The sequence below is a fragment of the Oncorhynchus clarkii genome, chromosome 7 (genome assembly GCF_045791955.1).
Source record: "Oncorhynchus clarkii lewisi isolate Uvic-CL-2024 chromosome 7, UVic_Ocla_1.0, whole genome shotgun sequence".
Taxonomy (NCBI): Eukaryota; Metazoa; Chordata; class Actinopteri; order Salmoniformes; family Salmonidae; genus Oncorhynchus; species Oncorhynchus clarkii.
This window is the reverse complement of record NC_092153.1, coordinates 45,472,236-45,500,036: the sequence shown is the minus strand read 5'-3', so window position 1 is coordinate 45,500,036 and position 27,801 is coordinate 45,472,236. Positions and strand designations below refer to the sequence as shown.

The following is a 27,801-nucleotide window of genomic DNA, read 5'->3' as shown; positions in this document are numbered from 1 at the left end:
AGGCCCCTGTCCCTCTGTGCCAGCTCTCTGCCTGGGTATCAGGAGCCTGGGCCAAGCGTGGGAGATCCAGGACATGGCTCCCCCTGGTCAGGAAGGAGGGCCACTGTGGCCCAGATGGCACAAGTTTGGCAGGGAGAGCTGGGTACGGGTGGGGATCAGAGGCTGGTGCCATGAGGGGTTGGCACTGAATCAATGGCATTTATACAAATATAGGAAACAATCCCCTAATCCTGTACTGAAATGTTCTACAGACCTGCTGTTATATCATGATACACACAGAGATTTGCTCGTACAGAATACACACAAACACTATTGGTTGTTGGCTATACCCCATGTGAAGTTTTGGCTGCATTGGTCTAGCCTTTCCGAAGCAGAACATTTACTACTTATTTAATTTTTTTAAACAGTGAACCCAGTCGTTTAAAGCCAGCATGGAAATGTGATCTGTTTTCAATGTGTAATCTATACAACTCTGAATATTTGATACTGAAATCTGTTTTAAAGACTTGTTTTATTTAACTCTGCTGTTGAATTACCACCATGTCATGGGGCATCTGTAAGCTATCTGTGTATAAGAGAAGAGGAATTATAGAATGTATCATTCATACTGTAAATGTTCCTTTGCCTAGTTAAACTTGCCCGTGGTTCCATTTGATCTCAAACAGTGACCCATACCACTCATTTAACACCATTAAGACCATATGACCATAAAGAAGTGCCGCCAAACCCAAATCCATACGGTCTAGGCACACTTTACTACTATATTACATCATAGTCAAATTAAAGAGATATGCTGAACGTTTTATGTTCCAATAGTACATTCCTGCTGTGAATTGGCCTGGGGTTTGATGTTTCTCTGACCAGAGCTGCATTACTGGTTTGTTTTTTGCTGTGAGGGGCGGTGACTGTGGACAGGGCTCCGTATAGGCAGAAATCCCACTTGGGATCAGATGAAGGATTTGCACATGTAGTCTTAAAGGAGCTGTGGGTCAGGCAGAACAGAGGTAGGGCATCTCATGTCACTCTAAGCTCCTCACCTTCTCCTGACGAAAAGGTCAATTTAGATATTGGGGAATTTTTGGTGGACGCGGCTTTAGAAAATGTATTTGCCGGTCCTGCAACAATTCCCCCTCGATCCCTCGCATTGCAGAGCAAAGGTAAAGCAGCCTTGTCGACACTGAGGAGCCTGCAGCTGTGGACAGCCTTACATACTGCTGCACTGACGCTTTCTCTTTCCCTCTTTCCTCTTTTCTCCTCTGTTTTCCCTCTCTCTCTCTCCCCTGAAGGTGGGGACCCTGGAACTGAAGGCTCAGTTGGACAGCAGGAAGAAAGGTATGGTGGACGGACGAACAGGCTCACTGGGCCCACATCACCAACGCTCCGTCTCCCATGACAACATAGAGGGAGAAGGAAGAGGAGGAATAGGAGGCTCCTACCACCAGCTCTCTTACGCCACCCTGCGCAAGCCCCCGCCCCCAGACACCTCAGGCATGGCGGACTGGGCCAGCAAGCACCTGAACATGCACACCCAGGGCCTGTTCCGCCGCCGTGTCTCCATCGCCAACATGCTCTCCTGGAACCGCGGCTCCATCAAGAAGCCCATGCTGGTGACCAGCGACCGTGCCGTGAGGAAGGAGGCCTGTGAGATGTTCAAGCTGGTCCAGGCCTACATGGGAGACAGACCCTCACGGCTGGACCGTCGCCACGCCGCCCTGCTCATCGTCACCAAGTGCTGGGGCATGCAGGGCCTGAGGGATGAGCTGTATGTGCAGCTGGTGAGGCAGACCACAGGCAACACCAGCCCTAGGAGCCTGGCTGCAGGCTGGGAGCTGATGGCTGTCAGCCTGGCCTTCTTTGCCCCCTCTCCCAAGTTCCGCTGCTACCTGGAGGGATACATCCAGAGGCACACGGATCCGAGCAGTGACAAGAAACGTGAGTCTCAAACTGAGCAACAGGGTGGGTCACCTTTCTCTCTCTTTGTTTCGTCACTGTCTGTGTGTTTGTCAGTATCAGCATGATGGGTATAGCTTGATGTGTGTGAGGATTTTGAAGTGTTTTTTCCCTCTCCTCTTCTCTCCTGTTTGCTCGTCGAGAATGTTATTTGATTTTCTGAATCGGCTTTTAACCTTTGCCTTATTTCCTGGTTTCCAGTGGCTCAGTTCATACTAGACCAGCAGGACATGAAGCTGAAGAAGAACTCAAAGTCCAGAAAGAAACGGAAACAGAACACAGATGAAGAAGGTAGGTCTGAGATCACTTAGGCAGCATTATAAAGATTTGTGTTTAGTGTGGGGTGAGTTGTCCTAAGGTGGACGTCTGTTGGAGAGTGCTGAAGTGAGAGACCAATCATTTATTTATTATTTTCTCATGGGTAGGAAGCCATTACATATCAAACATGGTTCATATCTCACTGCAGATTAAGAATTTGGAGAAATGGGAATTTGTTATGATTTGTCACTTGACTACCATGCTAATATGCAGAACTCCCCTGGTAGATGTATTAATTGATTTTCACAAAATACCAGTGGAGGTGGTAAGGGAGCTGAAGGATAAGAATTTCTATAGCGATACAATAGGGGGCCATGTTAGTGTTCCTCTCTGGCAGCCCCACATTGTGATTTAGGTAGCCTACTCACTGCACTGACCCCAATAGACGGATTGCCTGACAAAGGCACGAAAATGATGCGCGCGCATCGCAGGGGTAAAAAGGCTGTGTGTTATGATTCTAAACAGCAAGATAGCTGGCAACAATCTCAAGAAGCTGTCACGTGGGGAATCGTAGGTGGCTCGTTTCAGTTTGTTGTATTGTCTTGATTTCACTTGTGTCATGTCTACTAAAATGGTTCAAATTCCCTGGCTAGCTAACAACAACTTCAACCATGTTTGAGAGACAAGTGCTCATTCTACAAATGCATGTATGTTTCCAATAAACATTCAAAGAGGAAATATAGTTGATATGTTGTCAACAATCCTTTGATTCTAAGTCAATCCTGTCTGTTTTGCCCCAAACCTGCACACTAATTAGTCTTGTTGCTATAGGGCAACCCACAATATCAGCCGTGATGATGTCATCAGAGAGGAACCTACCCGTCTAAGTGGCAGTGACCACAATGGTGAACCCACACACATTGTTCATCAATGACTGTAACGTCAACCTATTGTACACACTGGACAAAATCAGTGACTCGCAGGCCATGAGGAATGGCTACCCTTCATGGGAGTGACTCACTGTAGAGGTCTTGAGATAGAGGCAGGAATAATGACTTGAGGGAAAGGGCTATTGCATTGCTCATGTGATTGGCTGGTGGGTCCACATCAAGGGAAAGCCTCCTCATGAACAGCATGATGAGAGCTGCTGTCTGGATAGACGAGCTGAAATGAAGGGTGGTGTTGTGACCACAGCATGGAGCAGCTGTGAGCAGAGTGGTGGGAGGGAGTAGTGTGTGTGGGAACTGGAGGCCTCTTGTCTTTTCTTGAGCCTAGGCTGGTCTGAGGCGGGCCTTGCTTAATTGGGTTAAAAAACTTTGCTGAGGTAGCATCACTAAACTGATACCCCGGGAGAATCTAACAGATATAGGCAGACCGTCTGGACCCAGAAGTTAAAAGGTGTCATCATTACAGTCTTTGACTTGTGCTCTTAATCCTCTGAGGGGTTATTTCTCATGGGCTCTGGTTGCTTCGTTGTTGTTTTGTCTTATCAAAACAAAATTTTCATTTCGACCACCGCTGGTGTTCAAACCTGCTCTCAGGCTGGGTAAAAAAAAGTAGTCCAATTCTTGCTTTTCTTCCCCTAATGATTAGTTAATTCAGGGAATCTTGGGAAAAACAGTGTTTTCCCTGAGATCAATGGGAAATTATCGTTATGATCTCTGTAATTAGCTGTAATTACAGTCAAACTGGGACAGATTAACGATGGCGGTGTACATGCATGAGTCAGTCACCTGTTTGCTATAAATCCAGGGTCTTTCAGTCTAGAGAACATTCCAGGAAGGATATTTTTCATCGCAGCACAAAATTCTCCATCTGGCCAGGGCTCAGCCACCTGAGAGAGTTCTCTGGGAAGGAAGGGAGATGGTTGAGATCCCATGGGTGTGATAGGGAGGCTCTGGGATGGAAGTGGAGACCTGTTTATGTGTAAATTTGAGTTACCACAGTGACGACGGCCTGTAGTACGGAAATTATGCGGTTCTCTTAGGAAGTGGCTCATACATTTGGAGCATGATTGTTGAGTGCCTTGTTCCATTACTTTGAGGCCCAGTCATGATTATGTAATTCCTCAAATGTATCTTACTTCAGAAAATACACCCAAGTACAGGGAACGAGGCAGACCGCTTGAGTTTGGGTCTGTAGGTAGGGGTACTGCTCCCTCCAGTGTACTAAGTGTCTGAATCAGCTGGGACAGGATGTGCTGGCTGGCTGGCTCCATTCTCCCAGCTTTTCTTTCTATACCGGGACAGTTGAGACGTGTATACTCTGATCCCCTTATGCCAGAATCACACAGCCAGCATCTCTCCAATTACTGCCGTGGAAATATCTGACATCTATGGGAACAAATTGCGTGTCCATTTAGTGAGGAATTGTTCAACCCTTTTATCTGTTGTTTTGGTTGAAAACCAAGGCTCCTTAGAGGATTCACTCACTGAGCAAACGTATCTATGAAGGTGTGACGTGCAGCTATAGTAAGAGCTGTATTTCCCATGGTGTTGGGTTACTGAGTCGCATTCCTCAGTGTTACAGTGGCCCTGTCTTCCTTCTCTTGTCACAGGTCTGCCCATCAGCACGTATGCAAAGTTCTGCTATCGCAAACTACAGAAAGTGGCCATAACTGGAGGCAAAAAGGTGAGTTGAGAAGTGAGCATGGCAAAGGGGCAGGGAATGACAAGGGAGAATAGTATTTGTCACAAAGGTATTTAAAAATGCCCAAATAGAGAAGGCAGTCAAAACACAACCCCATCCTGAATGTCCCTATTTGTTTTAATACTCAAAGGGTTCCTAACCAATACAGATGTTGATAAAGAGATTAATAATGCTAGAGAGATAAACATGGACATTAGTCAGAAACATATCATGGATAGATTCTTAGTCACAGGGCTTACATACACACAAGACAGTCTATTTCAGATATAATCTTTGATGTTAACAGTCATAGACAAAGTCATAGACAAAGTCTTACATGAACAGTGTAAAATATAGTCCTAGTCGTCACACTGTGAACCTCCCCTGCAGGGTCTTCGTAAGCCAACTCTGGAGGAGATTGACCACAGCAGACGGGCCATCGTGACCCCCTCCCTGTTTGGCAGCTCCTTGGACGAGGTGATGGAGCGCCAGAGTGAACTCTTCCCAGACAGGAAGTTACCCTGGGTACAGGTGCAGCTCTCCCAATACGTCCTGGCACTGGGAGGGGCCCAGACTGAGGGCATCTTCAGGTGAGACGGATGGACAGGGTCAGCAAATCACCTCATTGAACTTGGTGTATTCATCAGTGAGGTGTGGGTTTGTGTTGTGTGTTTAGCAGGGTCGCGGTCATAAAAGGAGATCTAGTGAGGATCTAGACAAATGTATGCCAGCCTTGGTGGGTGGTCTCCTGAAGCAGTACAGTTTAAAGCAAACATTCCCTGTGTACTCTACTGTAAAGAGATGGACAGCAGAGCAAACATTGCATACCACTGCTCAAGAGCCCCTGGAGACCAGCAATGTTTCATTTGATACTTTATAAAAATGTTTACACTTTTGTTTTTGCATGAGGCCATGGGCTTTCAATCATGTTGTTAGAGCTATTCTCATATCTGTGATTTGTGAGTAAGTATTTTTGTTTGGTCTGCATTTCTGTAGATTATTCTATTAGGTTTGAATTTGTTTGGAGGAGTATTTATTCTCAACATAAACATTATACCCCACCCACTACAATGTTTCATGGGCGATAAGGAGCTTTGGTATTTTTTTCTCCTACTCCAGCTAATACAGAACAGGCCTATGGTTATTATCATGGTCAGTCCCTAAATCCAAACAAATTCCGCCAATTAAAAACATGATACTCCCAGTGCCGTTTGTGTCATGATAACCGTTTCACCATGTTATAATGGGTTTTCAAGCTATGCCGCTGAACATACCTGTAGATTGGTAATAGTGGGTGTTATAGTTCCCCCTAGTGGCCATGCAGTGCAACTGAATACTGAATTAGAACGCTTGTTCTGAAGGGTGCCTGGAGATATCGATGAAGTCAACGCATTGAAGCTCCAGGTTGACCAATGGCGGATCCCAGAAAACCTCTCAGACCCCAACGTACCTGGTGAGTTAGTCTGTACCTCTGCTATTATCTGTGCGTGTGTGTGTTAGTGTTAACACTGTCCCCGTCTCCTCTAGCCTCCCTGATGAAGCTGTGGTATCGTGAGTTGGAGGAGCCTGTCATCCCCATGGCCTTCTACAAGCAGTGTGTCAGTAACTATGACGACCCTGTGGCAGCCATTACTGTTGTACAGTGTCTGCCTGAGCTCAACAGACTGGTGCTGTGCTACTTCATCCACTTCCTGCAGGTAATAACCACGACACAGAACACCACAGCTAATACAATACAGTCATACTGACACAACTATTATCGTATTCAACATTGGAGACATGGTCATTGGTCAGGAAGTTGAAATAGAACAAATCACTACAAACTCATTAATTTGTCCTTAGTCAATCTGTTTCAAGTTACATACTCTGCCTTCAGTCCCTAATGATTTTTCACCCTTTCTCCCACACTAATTATCCCCAGGTGTTTGCTCAGCCTGCTAATGTGTCTGTTACTAAGATGGATGTCAATAACCTTGCCATGGTGATGGCCCCCAACTGCCTCCGCTGCCAGTCTGATGACCCACGAATCATCTTTGAGAACACACGCAAGGAGATGTCTTTCCTGCGCATGCTCATTGTTCACCTGGACACCAGTTTCATTGAGGGCGTTGTGTAGACTGACTCCCTTGACACCACGTGCCCCAGTGTCACTGAGAGATTCGCTCTGCGAAGCCCGCCCCACTCCATTGACCTATCACAAAACACACACACACACTGGAAATCATACTGTAACAATACCAGAGTTGATAAGTTATGTCTTCAAAGGCAGGGTCATAAGAAGATAAGAGAGAACCCAGATGTTTCACCACTGAGTACTGTACGTAACACCGTCACTTGACAGTGGACCCATCCTCTGTTCTACTTTCTGACTGCAGAACAATACATATGTGCCTACTGCATAGGTGACATTGTGTGTGATATGTGATGGAAACCCCACAATTATTGCACACAAAAAGACTACAAATGACTTTACATCATAGGGACCGCTTTTTATCCAGTTAATTTGGATGACTTTGTTTTAACTGCATGTAAAATCAGATTTTCCTCCTACATTTATAACTGAATGTGAAGTGCCATTGTTTCTTTGCTGGATATGGGCTGTGCAGGAGGAGTCTCATATGGTTTGTACAGGATGGACATTGTCATCAGGAAACAGACCCAGGGTCCCCTCCTTAAATCTATTTGGCCTCTTGTATGTATGTTTGTCTGTGTGTGTTTGAGTTCTAGAGACTCAGCCTCCAGTTCTTATTTACAAATGAGAAAAAATGTCTAATTTAAAAATGAGCGTGCCTGTGATGTTTTTAGTAGTTCTATCAACAAGACTGCATCAGTCTCACTGCTATGTTGGTGATTTTATCTAAAAATAAAAAAAAGTTCTTCCACAGCCATTTTGATATAGAGCCACCGTCTATAGTCTGACTACAGTAGAGCCACAGTCAGAGCGTACATTTCAAAGTACAAACTGGAAGCAATAAGACCATGTGTTTTGGAGCTTGTGTAAAATGCCCGTTTTAGTGGTCTCCTCAACAGTGTGTGTTGTGCAATAACAACCCTCTGATTTTCAATTGCTGATGGAGGATGTTATAAATGCATTCTGGTACATGTATGTACTGTGTGTATGGGAGATCTATTCGGCAGCAGGTAGCCTAGCAGTTAGAGCGTTGGGCCAGTAACCGGAAAGGTCGCTGGTTGGAATGCCTGAGCTGACTAGGTGAAAAATCTGTTGACGTGCCCTTGAGCAAGGCACTTAATCCTAATTTGCTCCAGGGTTACCGTACTACTATGGCTGACCCTGTAAAACACGTTTCACTGCATTTATCCAGTGCGTTGCCAAAAATAATGTTTTTTTTGTTGCAATACACCAATATTGAAAGAGGCATAAACACATGTGTAAAGTAGTAACACTATCACTTCTTTTCACCATAGATATTTTGGCTCAGGTGTTCTGTTAAAACGGGTGTAGTGATAACTGCTCTCTGCTTCCCTCGGTAACTGAAGGTCTGAATTTCACATGCATCCAAACTATGATGTAGTAAACTGACGATGTAGATAAGACACTCCCTGGAAGCTTTCCTGTGTAAATAATGCTTGTAAATAGTAACAGTAACTCTGCCTGTATTTTCAAATGATCCATGATAAAGATGAACCTTTTTGATTTTGTAACTACTCATAATTTCCCTCCTGCAAGCTTGCCTTTGAAAATAGTACTGATTCAACCACTCATTGTTTGTGTTGTGTATTATGTGAACATACCCTCTGTTATTCTATGAAATGATTGTTCAAGAAAAATAAAGGTTTAATTGTAGACTGGTTATCAGACCTTTACTGGATTAAGTGTATAAAAAATGTATATGTTATTGAGGCTATTGCCTAATAGCATTCCCTTTATTAATGTCTTGTCCAAATGTGTTGTACCGTCTGAGTATTGTAAAGTAGGCCGACATGGTCCTCAGTTCTTTATGGTTGTCTTGTCATTGTCCTTATCCTCCTGGTAATTAAAACAAATATAGTGGATATTTTTGTACATAAGAATGTAATGCAGAAGTTGCAGGAAATTAAATTAACATGAATCTGATTTTTTTTTAGGAAGTGTTGTCTTCTAAATAAAGGAAATATAGCCTATTTCGGAGTAAAATCGAGCACTATTCAAGAAACAATACCCTGCCAGCATTTGCAAGCCAGCAATTAGCTATGTTAGTAATACGACGTAATATAGCCTAGCCTACTATTGATGTCAATGTGCCATTGGCTGTACATGTCATATTGGCAGGCCTACGACAAAGTAATTTACTTGTGTATAGCCTGCAAATAGCCTCTACCATGCATCTCTGGAACAGAAGGTATATTTAATACATGCGTAGTTGCGCGCCGGTAGTGCGAGTGCATCGAGAGAAAAAAAAATCAACTGCGTGCTCTCGAATCAGAAGCACCACACGCTGCACATCACCATTGGAAACACAGTATCCAGAAATCAAGGTAACATTTGATATCAGTTTTCTGCACCATTTTAGTCATTAGTATTTGAGACAGAATAGAAAGATTTTATGCATCAATAACACAAAACAATGTGTAATCTGAATGCGGCATGACGCTTCTGCTTCCTAAACAAATAACTTTTAAAGACTTTTAATGTAGATTTGTTTTGGTTTGCGGATATCTTATGCTTGGTGTAAGGTTGACTCGTCATTGTTTCGGTGGCTTCAGGGAAGTTTAAAGTGCTGTATTTCCATGCCGTATTTACCGTAAGAAAACGTGTGGCCAGGCGTAGAGGCCCGATCCTCTTATGAATGACAGTCTGAATGGCCTGTAAAATGTCTCAAGCCCGCCCATATCAGACCGCTTAACCAATTAGCTTTATTCAAGTAACTAACAAACTACAGTGAAATATATTCAAGACTCCTTATAGAAAATCGGAAGATAAACTGTCAGAAACGAATCCATTAAAGGCAGCTTTTGAATTGTATAAAATCATATGCATCTAATTTAAGCCTTACTTTGGAGTGGATGCTGGGTGAATGCTAACGTGCAAGCAGCGCTGCCAAATAATGGAGAGAGAGAAACATGGCAATTTACAGGATTAGGCTATATTTCAACATTTTAACGGCAACTAGCCTTCTATGGTTATGTTACATAGGTAATGTAAAGCCATGGACTATAGTAGGCCTATAGTTGAAGCCAAGGTCTAAATTGAAAATTATTTTCACCCTTATCGAGTCTGTGATAAACAACTGACGTGTAATTGCGCGTCATTGAGGTCGCTTCCGTGCGTTTAGAGCCACACTCCGCCAGAAAGAATTATGCCGTATTCGTTCATAAATGCTTCGTCAGAGTATGTGTTTATGGAACCTACATAACGTTGATTCATGTTATCCATGTATGTTACATAAGCAACTGGCCTACATAACTAGCTTAATCTAATTTCAGAGACCATTTGCATTGCTATTGTCTCCCAATGTTTCAATATGTGGAATGTTCGCCTGACCAGAAAACACGTGGGTTGCCAAGTAGTGTGAAGATATCCGGCTACTATTGTTGCATTTAAATGGAATATGCTCAAAGTCTCTACACAAAGGTGAGTTTTTCCTCCCGAAATTAGGCGAATGTATTGCAAAGATCTGTTTAGAATCGTGTGTTTCCCGGGATTTTAGTGATTGTGTTTGACAATGCTAGAGGATACAAAGTATTCAGGGCGCGAGACACAATGTAACGCTCTACAATGGACCAGACAATGGACCATTTTGAGTAGCACAGATTTTGTTTGAGCATATTTAGTCATCAAAAGCTAAATGTTTGTCAATTTGACTGAATTGGAATTCAGTCATGAATCATCACACTGTGATCACTCCAGTTGGACAAAAGGATACAGAATAGACAGTGTCGGAATTTCTCATCGTGCTGACCAAGTCTTTGAAAGCTGTCTGGCTCTTGACCTCGTTATTAGGTACTGGCTGCACAAAATTCTCGAGACAGGGATTAGACAGTATTGCTATAAAATAGATGGGAGTAAGGGTTACATACAGATGCTTCAAAGAGGAAGGTTTGCGTGCTGTTATGAGATCTGAGGATTGCATTAAGCATATAACGTTATGTGTTTCTTTGCTAAGTGTTTTCGTTGGATAAACATTGGAGCCTGATAGCCTAAATGACGGGGCAGACATATTTGCTATCATAAACGAATGTCAAGCCATTTTAAGGGTGTCAAGGGGGTTATGCCATCTTTGGATGAGCACAAGATTTAAGGGCCTTTCACATCGCTCATTATGTAGTACGACTTTGCTTAAATTCTTATTAAACGTCTATGTAGAGCTTATGACTACTTTATGGATGCCCTATAATGGCTTAAGTTGTTATTTCTTCGTTTTTATTTATGTAGATGATACACACTACAATGTTTACACCTATCTTTGGATGCAACAAACTAAGATTTTAGATATAGCTTGGTGTCAACACACCTTTTAGACTAGGGGCTAAATTCCACTGTGCCTGCCAACATTGTTGCTCAGTCGTTGGTCTTTTGTAAACATTGTGGAATCCCTTCATGTGTCTACTGCTACAATACTAACTTCAGTAATTATCGTTTTTATTCCCCATGTGTCTACATACTTACAGTAGTTATTGTTGGGTACACACAGTATTGTGTTCCTGTATTTATTGAATAATTCCCTTTTCTCTCAGCCATATAGACAAGCCTCATCCCCTGTTCTCTCACCTCTCTTCCTGGCAGTCCTCTCAGCAAAATGACTAAGACCCTTAGCACCATTGTTTGCTTTCACTTTCCACCACTATGATTCATTATGTAACAAGTAAATGCTGATTAAAATAAATTGAGAACTAACTAAATTCTCCACTGATTATGGAGTCTGACCTCTTTTGTATTTAAGCCAGTTCACTCTAATCCAGTCTCTAGACCAGTACGAACTCACGTTGGACCCCCGTCATGGCAGTTTTAAGAACTAGAAGTGTATGTGTGTCTGGTCTTTAACCGAGTAGAATTGTGTGTCTGTCAGCAGGAGGTGGATGTGGGCATGATGAGCAAGACACCCCCTAACAGAAGAGGGATAACCTTTGAGGTGGGAGCAACACTAGAGGCCAGAGACACCCTCAAAAACTGGTGAGTCATGCTTCTGTCCCTCCATCACTCTCTCTCATTCTCAGTACAGTATGTCTTTATCTGCCTGCACTCTCTTTGTTGCTTTCCTCAGCTATTTTTCAGTCTTTCTTTGTCTTTCTCTCTGTCTTTCTGTTATCCAGTTCAGTTGCTTTGCTCCCATCTCAGTCACCCCTCATATATCCCCTGCTCCTAGGTATCCGGCCAACATAGAGAAGATTGACTATAGTGATGAGAAGATCCTGATCCACTACCGTCAGTGGAGCCACCGCTATGATGAGTGGTTTGACTGGACCAGCCCCTACCTGAGACCTGTAGAGAGAATCCAGCTGAGACGACAGGGACTGCTGGACGACGATCCTATCCCTGTAAGATAGGGACTAGATCCCTACTGATTGCTCTGCTTAGCTTTACCTGGTCTTTTGTTTGCTCCGCCTACTTCTATTGGATGTCATTTGCTCAGGCTGATACTGGATCCATGTGTGACACCTCCTTTCATCTGTCTCTTCAGGGATTTCATGTGAATGACAAGGTCCTCGCCAGTTGGTCTGATTGCCGCTTCTACCCTGCCAAGGTCTTAGCAGTCAATAAAGATGGTGAGTGGTTTGGAAGTACACTCGTATGCATATTGAAGGGATTTGTGTGTTCTGTGCTGCAGAATAGAGGACCACAAAGGAAATAAGTCTCTTGACATTTTTGTGTTTGTATCCTTGACAATTTTGTTATGTACAGTTGAAGTCGGAAGTTTACATACACTTAGGTTGGAGTCATTAAAACTTGTTTTTCAACCACTCCACAAATGTCTTGTTAACCTCTCTGGGATTTGTGGGACGCTAGCGTCCCACCTCGACAACAGCCAGTGAAATTGCAGGGCGCCAAATTCAAACAACAGAAATCTCATAATTAAAATTCCTCAAACATACAAGTATTATACACCATTTTAAAGATAAACTTCTTGTTAATCCAACCACTTCTTGTTAATCCAACCTTTCTGATTTCAAAAAGGCTTTACGGCGAAAGCACACCATACGATTATGTTAGGACAGCGCCTAGCCACAAACAACCATACAGACATTTTCCAACCAAGGAGAGGGCTCACAAAAGTCAGAAATAGCAATTAAATTAATCACAAACCTTTTTTTTTTACCCCTTTTTCTCCCCAATTTCGTGGTATCCAATTGTTTTTAGTAGCTACTATCTTGTCTCATCGCTACAACTCCCGTACGGGCTCGGGAGAGACAAAGGTTGAACGTCATGCGTCCCACGATACACAACCCAACCAAGCCGCACTGCTTCTTAACACAGCACGCATCCAACCCGAAAGCCAGCCGCACCAATGTATCGGAGGAAACACCGTGCACCTGGCAACCTTGGCCCGCCACGGGAGTCGCTGGTGCGCGATGAGACAAGGATATCCCTACCGGCCAAGCCCTCTCTAACCCGGACGACGCTAGGCCAATTGTGCGTCGCCCCACGGACCTCCCAGTCGCGGCCGGTTACGACAGAGCCTGGGCGCGAACCCAGGGTCTCTGGTGGCACAACCCTTAGCCACTGCGTCACCCGGGAGGCCCCCTAATCACTAACCTTTGATGATCTTAATCTGGTGGCACTCCCAGGACTCCATGTTACACAATAATGTTAGTTTTGTTCAATAAAGTCCCTCTTTATGTCCAAAGACCTCAGTTTAAATTGGAGCGTTATGTTCAGTAATGCATTGTCTCAAATAACATCCGGTGAAATTGCAGAGAGACAAATCAAATTACAGAAATACTCATCATAAACTTTGATGAAAGTGTTATACATATGATTAAAGATAAACTTCTTGTTAATCCAGCCGCTGTGTCAGATTTCAAAAAGGCTTTACGGCGTAAGCAAACCATACTATTATCTGAGGATAGTACCCCATCAAACAAACACGGACAATCATTTTTCATACCGCCAGGTGCGACACAATACTCAGAAATAACAATATAATTAATGCCTTACCTTTGAATATCTTCTTTTGTTGGCACTCCAATATGTCCCATAAACATCACAAATGGTCCTTTTGTTCGATTCATTCCGTCGTTATATCTCAAATGTCCATTTACTTGACGCGTTTGATCCAGAAAAACACTGTTTTCAACCCCCGCAACATGACTACAAAATATCTAATTAGTTACCTGTAATCTTTGTCCAAACATTTCAAACAACTTTCCTAATGCAACTTTAGGTATTTTTTTATGTAAATAATCTATACAATGTAAAACGGGATAAACTTCGTTCAATAGCGGATAAAAACAAAGTGGAGCGAGCTTTCTAACAAACAGTACACTTCACTCGACCCTCGTTCTGAACAGGGCTACTTCTTCATTTCTCAAAGGAAAAACATCAACCAATTTCTAAAGACTGTTGACACCCAGTGGAAGCGATAGGAACTGCAAGCAAGTGCCTTATAAATCTAGATTCCCATTGAAATCTCATTGAAAAGAGAGTGACCTCCAAAAACAAATTCCTGGTTGGTTTGTCCTCGGGGTTTCGCCTGCCAAATAAGTTCTGTTATACTCACAGAAATCATTCAAACACTTTTAGAAACCTCAGAGTGTTTTCTATCCAAATCTCCTAATAATATGCATATCCCAGCTTCTGCGCCTGAGTAGCAGGCAGTTTACTTTGGGCACGCTTTTCATCCGGATGTGAAAATACCGCCCGCTAGCCTAGAGAGGTTAACAAACTATAGTTTTGGCAAGTCGGTCTACTTTTGTGCATGACACAAGTCATTTTTCCAACAATTGTTTACAGACAGATTATTTCACTTATAATTCACTGTATCACGATTCCAGTTGGTCAGAAGTCAACATACAGTAAGTTGAATGTGCCTTTAAACAGCCTGGACAATTCCAGAAAATGATGCCATGGCTTTAGAAGATACCGATAGGCTAATTTACATATTTTGAGTCAATTGGAGGTGTACCTGTGGATGTATTGCAGGGCCTACCTTCAAACTCAGTGACTCTTTGCTTGACATCATGGGAAAATCAAAATAAATCAGCCAAGACCTCAGAAAAAACATTGTAGACCTCCAATTCTGGTTCATTTTTGGGAGCAATTTCCAAACGCCTGAAGGTACCACGTTCATCTGTACAAACAATAGTATGCAAGTATAAACACCATGGGACCACACAGCCGTCATACCGCTCAGGAAGGAGATCCATTCTGTCTCCTAGAGATGAACGTACTTTGGTGCAAAAAGTGCAAATCAATCCCAGAACAACAGAAAAGGACCGTGTGAAGATGCTGGAGGAAACGGATACGAAAGTATCTATATCCACAGTAAAACGAGTCCTATATTGACAACATGAAAGGCTGCTCAGCAAGGAATAAGCCACTGCTCCAAAACTGCCATTAAAAAAAAGCCAGACTATGGTTTGAACTGCACATGGGGACAAATATCGTATTTTTTGAAGAAATGTCCTCTGGTCTGACGAAACAAAAATAGAACTGTTGGCCATAATGACCATCGTTTGGAGGAAAAAGGGGGAGGCTTGCAAGCCGAAGAACACCATCCCAACCATAAAGCACAGGGGTGGCAGCATCATGTTGTGGGGGTGCTTTGCAGCAGGAGGGACTGGTGCACTTCACAAAATAGATGGCATCATGAGGAAGGAATATTATGTGGATATATTGAAGCAACATCCGAAGACATCAGTCAGGAAGTTAAAGCTTGGTCGCAAATGGGTTTTCCAAATGGATAATGACCCAAAGCATACTTCCAAAGTTGTGGCAAAATGGCTTAAGGACAACAAAGTCAAGGTACTGAAGTGGCCATCACAAAGCCCTGACCTCAATCCTATAGAAAATGTGTGTGCAGAACTGAAAAAGTTTGTGCGAGCAAGGAGGCCTACCAACCTGACTCAGTTACACCAGCTCTGTCATGAGGAATGGGCCAAAATTCATCCAAGTTATTGTGGGAAGCTTGTGGAAGGCTACCCAAAATGTTTGACCTAAGTTTAAATTGTTTAAGGCAATGCTACCAAATACTAATTGAGTGTATGTACACTTCTGACCCACTGGGAATGTGATGAAAGAAATAAAGGCTGAAATAAATAATTATCTCTTATTATTCTGACATTTCACATTCTTAAAATAAAGCGGTGATACTAACTGACCCAAGACAGGGACATTTTTTACTTGGATTAAATGCTAGGAATTGTGAAACTGAGTTTAAATGTATTTGGCTAAGGTCCCTCAGTTGAGCAGTGAATTTCAAACACAGATTCAACCGCATTTTTAATTTGTTAAATAATATAAAATCAAGCATCAACCTGATCCATCTGATCTCCATTTGCCCTCAGCATCTTACACCGTGAAGTTTTATGATGGAGTCGTCCAGACAGTGAAGGGGATCCACGTGAAGCCTTTTGTCAGAGAGGTGAGCTCTTTGTTTCCTTCTCTCACCAGGGACTGTCAATTGTTTCTACCTGCTCAAATGGCACATACAGTGCCTTCAGAAAGTATTCACACCCCTTGACTTTTTACACATTTTGTTGACACAGCCTGAGTTTAAAATGGATTCAATTGAAATTTTGTGTCAATGGCCTACACACAATACCCCATAATGTCAAAGTGGAATTGCGTTTTTAGAAATGTTTTCAAATTAATAAATGAACAGTTGAAATGTCTTGAGTCAATAAGTCAACCCCTTTGTTATGGCAAGCCTAAATAAGCTCAAGAGTAAAAATGTGCTTAACAAGTAACATAATAAGTTGCATGGACTCACTGTGTGCAATAATAGTGTTTAACATACATTTTTATTGACTACCTAATCTCTGTACCGCACAAATCAAATTATCTGTAAGGTCAATTTGTTGAGCAGTGAATTTCAAACACAGATTCATCCACAATGATTAGGGAGGTGTCTGGTCGCAAAGACGGGCACCTATTGGTAGATGGATAAATTAAAAAGAAATAAAGCAGATTGAATATCCCTTTGAGCATGGTGACGTTATTAATTACACTTTGGATGGTGTATCAATACACCCAGCCAGTACAAAGATACAGGCGTCTTTCCTAACTCAGTTGTCAGAGATGAAGGAAACTGCTCAGGGATTTCCCCATAAGGCCAATGGTGAATTTAAAACTGTTACAGAGTAGAATGGCGGTGATAGGAGAAAACTGAGGATGGATCAACCACATTGTAGTTACTCCACAATACTAACCTAATTAACAGACTGAAAAGAGTGAAGCCTCTATAGAATACAAATATTCCAAAACATGCATCTGGTTTGCAATAAGGCACTAAAGTAGAACTGCAAAGTTGTGACAAAGAAGTTAACTTTATGTCCTGAATACAAAGCGTTATGTCCAACACATCACTGAGTACCACTCTTCATATTTTCAAGCCTGGTGGTGGTTGCATCGTGTTATGGGTATGCTTGTCATCTGCAAGGACTACAGAGTTTTTTTTTTAGGATAAAAATAAACAGAATAGAGCTAAGCACAGGCAAAATCCTAGAGGAAAACCTGGTTCAGTCTGCTTTCCAACAGACACTGGGAGACAAATTCACCTTTCAGCAGGACAATAACCTAAAACACAAGGCCAAATATACACATGAGTTGTTTACCAAGATGACATTGAATGTTTCTGGGTGGCTTAGATACAGTTTTGACTTAAATCAGCTTGAAAATCTATGGCAAGACTTGAAAATGGCTGTCTAGTAATGATCAACACCAAAATTTGACAGAGGTTGAAGCATTTTTAAAAGAACAATGTGCAAATATTGTACAATCCAGGTGTGCAAAGCTCTTAGACGTACCCCAAAATACTCGTAGCTGTAATCGCTGCCAAAGGTGATTCTAACATGTATGGACTCAGGTGTAAATGAGATATTTCTGTATTTTATATTCAATAAATATGCACAAATGTATAACAACATGCTTTCACCCTGTCATTATTGTGTGTAGATGAAAACCCAATTTAATTCAGGCTGTAACGCAACAAAATGTGGAATAAGTCAAGGGGTATGAATACTTTCTGAAGGCACTGTCTCTGTTCATATTGTGTTGGCTTGCCATGCAAAGGGTCACATTTCTGTGGGTCATACTTTGCCTTATTTTCCTCTCTTTTCATCACCCTCTCTTCCTGGAACTAGAGAGGAGGAGGGAAGACTCGGTCTGCTGAGAGGAATGGAGTCAGGAAGCACCAGAATGGCAGAGAACGGAGGCCTCAGGAAAACATCCCCAAGAATAAAAGGGCCAGACGCAGTACCTCTGACCTGGAGGGAGACAGTGAGACTGAGGATAATAATGAGGTTGATGAATGGGACAAGAGGGAGGGACAGGAGAAGACCAAGAGGAAGGACGGTGAGGTGGACGTCACCAAAGAGAGTCCACCCGCGATTAAGCAGGAGGAGCATACAGAGCAGCATGCAGGACAGAACGACCTCCGGGATCACATGACAGCCACTGTGGGCCCAAACGGAGTGAAGGTGGAAGAAGACCGAGGACAGAAGGTGGAAGAAGACAGAGGACAGAAGGTGGAAGAAGACCGAGGACAGAGTGAGGAGAGGTCTACTCATAATTTAAATGGAGGGATAAAAGAGGTGGAAATGGAAACTGAGTACACAGTCCTGAGCTCACCAAATGAACCTAAGTCATCCACTGAGTCACCCAATCAGATGTCAACACTGACAGGGCCAGTGTCTATCCCATTACCCTCAGCTTTGTCCACCAATGACGGAGTGGAGCAGAAGGCAGCGAGCCAACCGGAGAGCTCAAAATCTGCACCACTGGACCTCCCAGTGAAACGTAAGACGACACCCTTCAGAAAATCACTATCCAAAAGGACTTATTTCCAAATAATGGAAGCTGTCACTGCAGTTATATTTCAAGGTTCTGTCTACATTTCAAGTCGGCAAAATAGTATAGAAGGTTTAAATATATTTATGAGAATTCTGAGAGTGTGAAGTGTTCTTAATTTGTTGTTGAATGTCGTCAGTCAGGGATTTTCAGTTTTATATGATCTCTTTGTCTTTTGTTCCAGCAATAAGGAAGCAGGGTTTTCACAACCCCAACAGATTCAGCAGAGAGCCATGTGAGTTCTCCCCCTGCTCTCTGTTAGATCAGTTTACATGTTTCTTTCCACTCCTAGCTGTTTGTCCATCCTCTCTTACACGTCTCCATTGTGTTTTCAGTGTACAGAGTGATCAAAAACCAGCCTCCCCCAGTCCTGTCCATCAACTTGGACCACAACCCGTTTAAATGCAGCGCTGTGGGTTGCACCAAGTCGTTCCGCAAGGCCAAGCTGCTTCACTACCACATGAAGTACTACCACGGAGAGGACCAGCAGCTAGAGGATGACCTCAGCCCCACCAGGAGCGTCCAGACGCAGGCCTCAGAGAAGCACCCCTTCCCTACCACTCTGGAGAGTCCTAAGAGGAGACGCACCATCTCTGCCTCAATGCGTGAGTGTAAAAAAATGGCTGTAGATAGATTTACCCAAAGGTTTAGTCATAATAATGTTTTTTCTATGCCTGGCAGACTCCACTGTGCACAGTCCTATCAGAACTCCCCCGTCTCCACGTAGTGAGGCAAAGACAATGAGCAGACGCAGGTCAGTGCCACCTGCTGTCAGCACAGAGCCAACACAGAGCCAGCAGCAGAGGGCGCTGCTGAGGGAGAAGAGCAAAGAGAACCAACTGGACAGGAATGGCCAGAGACCGGTGGCGACAGAGACGTTTATGAGCAGTGGCATGGACTTAGGTGTGTATAAAATGGAGACGTGGAAAGATATAAAGAGAGGTCTTAAATAGGTCAATAGATGGAAGCAAATGTGTAGGCATCTTAGCTGATTTCTGATCAGAGATTCATTTTCACTTTCTCTAAATGTGACACAACAGGAATATTGTGAAATTTAGTGTTTGTAATGCGTTCAGGATCTAAAGCACTCTTAACTCTTGGTTCACTCTGTGTCACTCCAGGATTGGTGAAAGAACGAGACCGGCTGAAGGATAAGAAACAAACGGACTTCCTTCGCGTTAAACTGAAGAAAAAGAAGAAGAAAAAGAAGGCCAAGTCTGGTAAGAAGGGGACTCTAGTCACCCTACGGTTCTGAATGGGGCCCGTGTCCTGTTGCTCAGCTGCATGTGCAACGCTTCATTCAGGATGTTGGAAGGCCCCTGAGCACAGAGCCATCCTGCATTCCTCTTGGTGTGGTAGGTGTAGGTCTGTGTGGGATTATCACTAAAACTACCTGTCCTCACTACTGGCCTATACCGCTTCATCAGTCAAAAAGCCACTGCTCATTTCATTTGCATCAGCAGTCTTGTGCTTTTACCTCCTTTTTCACTGACCTTTAAATGATATGCACGTCTTCGGCTCATGTTTGGTTCATATAATAACACATTAGGCTAGGAAGGCCTTTATTATGGATTTAATAACCATCTCACTCATCTGTGAAAAGTCTAATGCTGACCACAAGCCACTGTGACACCACTTCTCTAACCAAGTTTGAACCACTATTGGTCTGTTGACCTAATTTAAATTCACTCTGAGTGTGGATAACACTTGTTATAACACCTTTTAGGAGGACAGTTTATTTACTATGCACAGTTAGACTATATTTACACTGTTTTGGCCAGTTCACCTCTCAGAAATACTCAAGTAGAGGTATTTTATGGACACAAGTTGACCATTTATGGTTTCTTTGTTATAAGGAAATATTCCCCTACCAATAATAGTATCTTTAGCTGTAAACATCAGAGGTCTGTTTTATATAGTGTTTGTTTGTCCCCACCCCCCCAATAGATTATCACTTGTTTGTCCTCATCAGCAAGTCCAAAGTTGACATTTTGTTCTGCGTCTGCTTCCCCCTCCCTCCCCTTTATTAACAGAGTACACAGGTAGTGAGGAGAATATTGACATCTCAATATTCGATCTTCAGTCCAAATTGAATTTGCCACTCAAATTCCCTCTCTCACACAATCACAAGCCTGAGTTATACCACTGCAGGCCCGGATACAACCAGTCAGAGCAGATACACGTGGATGGTGGGTATCAGTGTGCGTATGTTATGTGTGTGTGTCGCGCTCTCCCTTTTGCCATTTATTCTTTGCCTGGTGTCAATCCAAGTCATTTGTCCTTGGCTTCGACCTGTATCTTTTCAATTCTGTATCAAACCGATGTTGCTCATTATTTTCCACACTTTCTGGCGTGAAAAGCAAACTAACTGTTGTCACAGTTGAGGACTGATTCTATGGTTTATTGATAGAATCAAGGGCCTTTTTCTGCTGCTATGGCTTGCATAATACTCATTATTGTGCAACATACGGTTTGTTATACGTCCAACCCACAGAGCTATGCATAAGGGATATACAGGTAACTGCCAAAATAAAGGAAACAACAACAAAATGTCTTACTAGAACGTTGGGCAACCATGTGATTCCAGAACAGCTTATATGTGCCGTGGCATAGAGACACACACACACACACACCCTTTAAACCCCTATGCTCCTTTGAGACCCCTCTTAAAGTCACTGGGATCTCTTCTAGCCATGGGAGCCAAAATAATGGGCAACTGGGTATTTTTATACATGACCCAAAGCATGATTGGATGTTAATTGCTTAATTAACTCAGGAACCACACCTGTGTAGAAGCACCTGCTTACAATATACTTTGTATCCCTCGTTTACTCAAGTGTTTCCTTTATTTTGGCACTTAAATGTACGTTAAAATACTGTGGATGAAATTAGCTATAGTTTCCTCCTATATTTTCTACCATTATTGCTGGTGTTACAATATTCTCTTGATCAAACATGTCATTTGGATGTAAATTCTGTTATCTTCTGGGGACTCACATTGAGAAATATACTGTTTGGTATGAAACTAGCTCATGGAAGAAATATAGATGTCTATGTAGTATTGCAATGTTTCTAAAAGAGACTAGGGTCATCTTGACCAGGATTGTTTGTATTAGTTAACCTTTTCCATCCCTTGATTTCCCCTCCTAGATGAGGATAGCATCAGTGATTGGTCAACTGACAGCTGTGGGTGGAGTGATGATGAGCAGGGGGCGGAGCTGGACGTCACTACTCCACCCCTGAATCTGGGCTCTGTTGCCTTGGAGACGGGCGCTCAGGAGATTGTGCGTTGCGTCTGTGAGGTGGGAGAGGAAAACGATTTCATGATACAGGTGCGCTACCTTGGGGTTTTACCTGGCTCTAGCCCAAACCTCCCTCCAATACACATCAGTGAGACTGCGAGACTAGTGGATTCCTACCAACTCTATATATTTAAATCAATCACATTTGTCAAATGGCACCTAATCTCTCTGAGACAGATTCTGCGATTCTGTAAACCCAAAAATCTATCGCGACGGGATGGAATGCGTAGGATAACACGCAGCAGTAGTTCAGGTGTTATGATAGTGATGGTTTGTCGATACTAATGGTTTGTCGGGACTTTTACTGCTGTGACTAGATGGAGTTAGGCCTACTAGATGGAGTTGGGACTACACTTATTGACAATTGGAGCATTTTAACTAAGCCTAACCCTTTTCCTAACCTTTACCTCATTCACATAACCTGCTATGTTAATTCTCCCAACTTGCCATGATAGTTCTAACCTGCTATGTAAACAAACCATCAGCCTTGACAAACCATTAGTATCACCACATCAGTGTTTGGGTTTTTCATCCCCGATTATTTGGACGTATCAGGGTTGGGGAAAGGCAGTCCTTAAACGTTAGTTCTGGAGTAAACCGAGATTAAATAGCACCTAACTGAAGGCCAAGCCCATCTCAGGCCAACCATTAGCAGCAGAGAGAAACCTTGATTTGCATGATTGAGTAGTTGATAGTAACTCTGCTCCCTGGCCTTGTCTCTCGTCTCCCTCAGTGTGAGGAGTGTCTGTGCTGGCAGCATGGCACCTGCATGGGCCTCCTGGAGGAGAACGTCCCTGACAAATACGCTTGCTACGTCTGCCGAGACCCACCAGGTGAGAGCCAGGAACACACAACTGGGATTGCTAGTAAATCCATCGCAGGTTTCTCCACAGGCGTTTTAAAAGAGGCTCACACTAAACTAAATAAGCCAATACAATTAACTGTAATTTTTCTGGATGTGTCTTATGATACCATGTGACCCTTCATGATCTTTGTTCCAGGTCAGAGGCAGAGCCTGCGGTACTGGTATGATCGTGATTGGCTGAGCAGGGGTCACATGTACGGTCTGTCCTTCCTGGATGAAAACTACTCCCACCAGAATGCAAAGAAGATTGCAGCTACACACCAGTTACTAGGAGACGTCCACCGTGTGGTAGAGGTGCTCAATGGCCTGCAGCTCAAGATGAGCATCCTACAGTAAGTAGAGGAATAGAATGGGAAAAACTATCCATCTATACACTAATATGAATGAATATCTTATACTCTTATGAAATGAGTAGAGTCTGTATGGAGTCTGAATGCCTGTGTGTGGCCCTGTAGTACCCAAACCCACCCGGACTTGCGGCTGTGGTGCCAGCCCTGGAAGCGGGCAGAGAGGCCCTGGAGGAGAGACGGCTCGGGGACGGGCACTGACGCAGCACCGTCTCCAGCGCCAACAGACGAGGGCTCAGAGAGGGACCACAAGAGTCTTGCGCGTGGGGGAGCAGAAGCTCTGATGTCAGCCGCCATGGAGAAGCTCAGTCGAGCCTCCTCTTCCGCCTTCTCGCCATACCAGTCGTTCCAGGACTCGTACATTATGAGTGAGCACTGCTACCAGAAGCCGCGGGCGTACTACCCTGCGGTGGAGCAGAGGCTGGTTGTGGAGACCACACGGAGGGGCTCTGAGCTGGAGGACAGCCTGAGGAGTACTGAGGACCTCCTGGAGAGAGAGCAGCGCTATGGAGGCATGCTAGAGACAGCCAGGCCCAAAGCCCACACACACCTGAACACACACACCAAGGTTAGTGCTGTTTCAGCCCACACACACCCCTGAACACTCACCCCAAGGTCCGTTCTATTTCAGCCAGTGATGTAGTGGTAAAACAATAAGTGGGTATACAACTGTGATCACTGGTCCTTGTTAAAAAACTAAAGCTTCCTATACTCTCTATCCATACATCCTGCATGCACAATACTATAGAGTGGTCGTCAACCTTATGACTGAAGCATCTTCTTTCCCATGTGTCCAGGGTTCAGATGTTGGTCGCTGGGGCCAGGCCGAGGTGAAGATGGAGGGAGGGGACGGAGACGGCAGTAGCCAACAGCACCAGTGGCAGATCAACCTGCTGGATCACATAGATGCCGTACAGGAAGAGGTCACTCACAGGATGGACTTCATTGAGAGGGAGCTGGATGGTGAGGCATGCCCTTTGTTTTCTGTCAGCAAGTAAAGCGTTTTGTGATGCCACTGATTGTATATGTACAATGGGGAAAAAGAGATTTTAAAGCAAAACAACTCAAGACATTGTCCTCTTACCTGTCACAAAGGTGTAGCCACAATCAATACATCTACTGTATATTATAGGTTCCTCTCAGCTATGCATCTGACATGAGTGATTGACAGTGTTGTCTGTTCCGTCTTTCCTCCTCAGTGTTGGAGAGTTGGCTGGACTACACAGGGGAGCTGGAGCCCCCAGAGCCTCTGGCCCGCCTGCCTCAGCTTAAACACAGCATGAAGCTGCTGCTAACAGAGCTGGCTAAGGTGCAGCAGATTGCCCTGTGTTGCTCCACATGAGGGTGCCAGTGAGCAGTGTGACATCCATATTCACAGACCAACACAGCACTCCCAAGAGACAATGCAGTGGAGAGCAGCCACTCACAGGTCTATCTATGGCATATGGGGGTTGGACTGAGGAGAAATGACCAGATAATGAAATGCAAATGCACTTTCAGTATACTGCAGACTAGTGGGAGCATTTCATGGCATGGGGTAAAATGCTTGAGGATGACAGTTGGTGTTCCTCTGTAAGGCCTCTAGTCTGTACAGGGAAAAGCCCACATAATGGAAATGTGCTGTATCGTGGTCATTGCAGTAGGTAATGGATGGAGTCAATACAAGAGAGAACAAACGGTGACAGTTTATGATCGGATGGGTTTTGTTGGTGCAAACCTGCATCATATTAATGCCTTGGTCTGAGGTTTTGTTTGAAGCTTTCTGTCATGCACTCCACAAATTGATGAGCTGTACTATGTATTCAAAGACCTCACCTGAACGTCTGATAGACACACTGTCAATATTCATAATGACAGCTTTTGGAAACACTGTCCTTGGAGCCATATTTTGCAACTCTTTTTTCCTGTCTCAATATTGTAAAGTACTTAGTCAATGATAATCTCGCATAATTATTAAGCTTATGTTTGCTGATCATGTGGATTGTTTTACAGAGCACAACCTTAATAAGGTTATAAATAGGGTGTGACAATAAACTATATTCTTATAATGGCACTGTATAGATAAGATTAATCTTTCAGATTTTACGTAGTGAATTTTTACTTGGTCTGTATTATAGACACTGGAGGGACAGTACACAGTTTGATGACGAGTGACGTTTCTGGATTTTTGTTTTCATATTGTTTAAATGTGGTTTCTTTCCAAAGCTAATGTCACTTGTATTTTGTTGGATTCCGTGCATCTTCTCTTCTATGCTATTCACTCTCGTCTCGCGAGTTCCTGCCCTACTACTTTGCAGATGCATACCAGATCTTAGAATGCCTGCAATAGGTGTAACATTTTAGCTAACCACCTCGTATGATATCGCAATCTGGTGCCCGACTGCAGTCTGACGTGGCACACAGCCATTGGTAGATGCAATGCAACGCCTGCCCTGCACATCTAGTCGTGCAGGAACTCGACCTTTAACTTTTCTTCACTGTAGCCTTTGACTTTTGGCTTACTGCAAATGTTTGTGGAGATGTCTGCTACAACCTCAGCATTTTGTGTTCTTTTCTCAGTGGAAGACTTGTAACAGATCCACGATTTTCCTTTTCTTGTATTGTTTTATCTGTACTGTTTATTTGCAATATTTTGTATTTCTGGTGTAAATACATCTGAATGTTTCCTGGGATGACTTTGTATTGATGGTTATTTTTAAACATAGCCCTCCAAAGAGCCATACTGTACTAGTGGGTCAACCAGGTGAAGAATCAAACAAGATGGTGAAAAAATGCAACAGATATGCTGGTACATAAATACACTATCTCTCATTGATATATTCGGAAAGTATACAAACCCCTTGACTTTTTCCATATTTTGTTACATTATAGCCTTATTCTAAAATTGATTAAAAAAAAAAAATTCAATGACAAAGTGAAAAAGGGTTCTTATTTTTTTTTTTATGTATTAAATATTTTTTTTAAACATACCTGCCTCCTGTTTCCATTGATCATCCTTGAGATGTTTCTACAACTTGGAGTCCATCTGTGGTATATTCAAGTGATTGTACATCATTTGGAAAGGCACACACCTGTCTATATAAGGTTCCACAGTTAACAGTGCATGTCAGAGCAAAAACCAAGCCATAGAGCTTTGAGACAGGATTGTGTCGAGGCACAGATATGGGGAAGGGTATCAAAACATTTCTGCAGCATTGAAGGTCCCCAAGAACACAGTGTCCTCCAACATTCTTAGTTTGGAACTACCAAGACTTCCCAACTGGCAGCTAAACTGAGCAATCGGTGGATAAGGGCCTTGGTCACGGAGGTGACCAAGAACCGGATGGTCACTCTGACAGAGCTCTGGAGTTCCTCTGGAAATGGGAGAATCTTCCAGGAGGACAACTACCTCTGCAGCAGTCCACCAATCAGGCGTTTATGGTAAAGTGCCCAGACAAAAGCCACTCCTCAGTAAAATGTACATGGCAGCCTGCTTGGAGTTTGCCAAAAGGCACCTAAAGGACTCAGACCATTAGAAATGAGATTCATTGGTCTGATGAAACCAAGATGTAACACTTTGGCCTGAATTCCAAGCGTCACGTCTGGAGGAAACCTGGCACAATCCCTACGATGAAGCATGGTGGTGGCAGCATCATACTGTGGGTATGTTTTTCAGAGGTAGGGTCTGGGAGACTAGTAAGGATCGAGAGAAAGATTAACAGAGCAAAGTACAGAGAGACCCTTGGTGAAAACCTGCTCCAGAGTTCTCAGGACCTCAGACTGGGGCAAAGGTTCACCTTCCAACAGGACAATGACCCTAAGCACACAGCCAAGACAACGCAGGAGTGGCTTTGGGATCAGTCTCGGAATGTCCTTGAGTGGCCCAGCCAGAGCCCGGACTTGAACCCGATCTAATATTTCTGGAGAGACCTGAAAATAGCTGTGCAGCGACACTCCCCATCCAACCTGACATAGCTTGAGAAAAATGGGAGAAACTTCCCAAATACAGGTGTGCCAAGCTTATAGCTTCATACCCAAGAAGACTCGAGGCTGTAATTGATGCCAATGGTGCTTCATCAAAGTACTAAGTAAAGTGTCTGAATACTTATGTAAATATGTATTAATTTATTTTTGCCAAAATTTCTAATAACCTATTTTGCTTTGTCATTATGGGGTATTGTGTGTAGATTCATGGAGGAGGGAGGGGGGGGGGGCTATTTAATCAATTTTAGAATAAGGCTGTAATTTAACCAAATGTGGGAAAAGTCAATTGTGCTTTTTTGGCCACACATTTTGCTACACGATTCAGGCTGTGCTGCAAAATCCAGAAACAAAACATTGCTTGCCTAGTAGGCTATAAATGATCTTTATCTATCCCTTCCTCGATGCATGTTTATTTTTCACCCTCATTTTATGAGGACTTGAAGGAAGCGGTCTTGCTGATCGCCACATTTTTACAGCTGGTCTGGAAATAGCCTACAATTTCAAAACAAGTCCGAGGTTTAGATTAAATCGAGTTTTTTTAAC

At 43.3% G+C, this 27,801-nt stretch overlaps 2 protein-coding genes across 10 annotated transcripts in view; both read left to right on the top strand.

Annotated features, from left to right (window-relative positions):
- The window catches only part of LOC139413378 (rho GTPase-activating protein 39-like), a 52,170-nt gene extending 43,261 nt beyond the window's left edge, over positions 1-8,909 (top strand). For 2 of the 4 annotated variants that reach the window (XM_071160683.1, XM_071160680.1), the window contains exons 4-10: positions 1,287-1,956; positions 2,152-2,241; positions 4,766-4,839; positions 5,227-5,426; positions 6,198-6,289; positions 6,364-6,533; positions 6,758-8,909. In XM_071160683.1, coding sequence (XP_071016784.1) covers positions 1,287-1,956; positions 2,152-2,241; positions 4,766-4,839; positions 5,227-5,426; positions 6,198-6,289; positions 6,364-6,533; positions 6,758-6,952 — 1,491 coding nt within the window. In that variant the 3' untranslated portion in view covers positions 6,953-8,909. The remainder of the gene's footprint in view (positions 1-1,286; positions 1,957-2,151; positions 2,242-4,765; positions 4,840-5,226; positions 5,427-6,197; positions 6,290-6,363; positions 6,534-6,757) is intronic. The other 2 variants (XM_071160681.1, XM_071160679.1) reach the window with 2 other exon arrangements.
- A 269-nt stretch (positions 8,910-9,178) lies between these two features.
- Positions 9,179-26,262, top strand: LOC139413377 (PHD finger protein 20-like). 6 transcript variants are annotated; one of them, XM_071160676.1, is made up of 17 exons: positions 9,179-9,312; positions 10,261-10,408; positions 11,847-11,947; positions 12,141-12,312; positions 12,456-12,540; positions 16,279-16,355; positions 18,076-18,730; positions 18,966-19,016; positions 19,117-19,386; positions 19,463-19,684; positions 19,903-20,001; positions 21,932-22,113; positions 22,817-22,916; positions 23,085-23,280; positions 23,404-23,863; positions 24,093-24,258; positions 24,495-26,217. In XM_071160676.1, the coding sequence occupies exons 2-17, from the start codon at positions 10,379-10,381 to the stop codon at positions 24,635-24,637; spliced, it is 3,009 nt and encodes a 1,002-aa protein (XP_071016777.1). In that variant the 5' UTR covers positions 9,179-9,312; positions 10,261-10,378; the 3' UTR covers positions 24,638-26,217. The 6 variants fall into 6 exon arrangements, with proteins under 6 accessions (XP_071016777.1, XP_071016774.1, XP_071016776.1 ...); XM_071160673.1 differs by having other exon boundaries at positions 9,196-9,312; positions 10,322-10,408; positions 11,844-11,947; positions 24,495-26,262; XM_071160675.1 differs by having other exon boundaries at positions 9,196-9,312; positions 10,322-10,408.
- Positions 26,263-27,801: the final 1,539 nt, after the last annotated feature.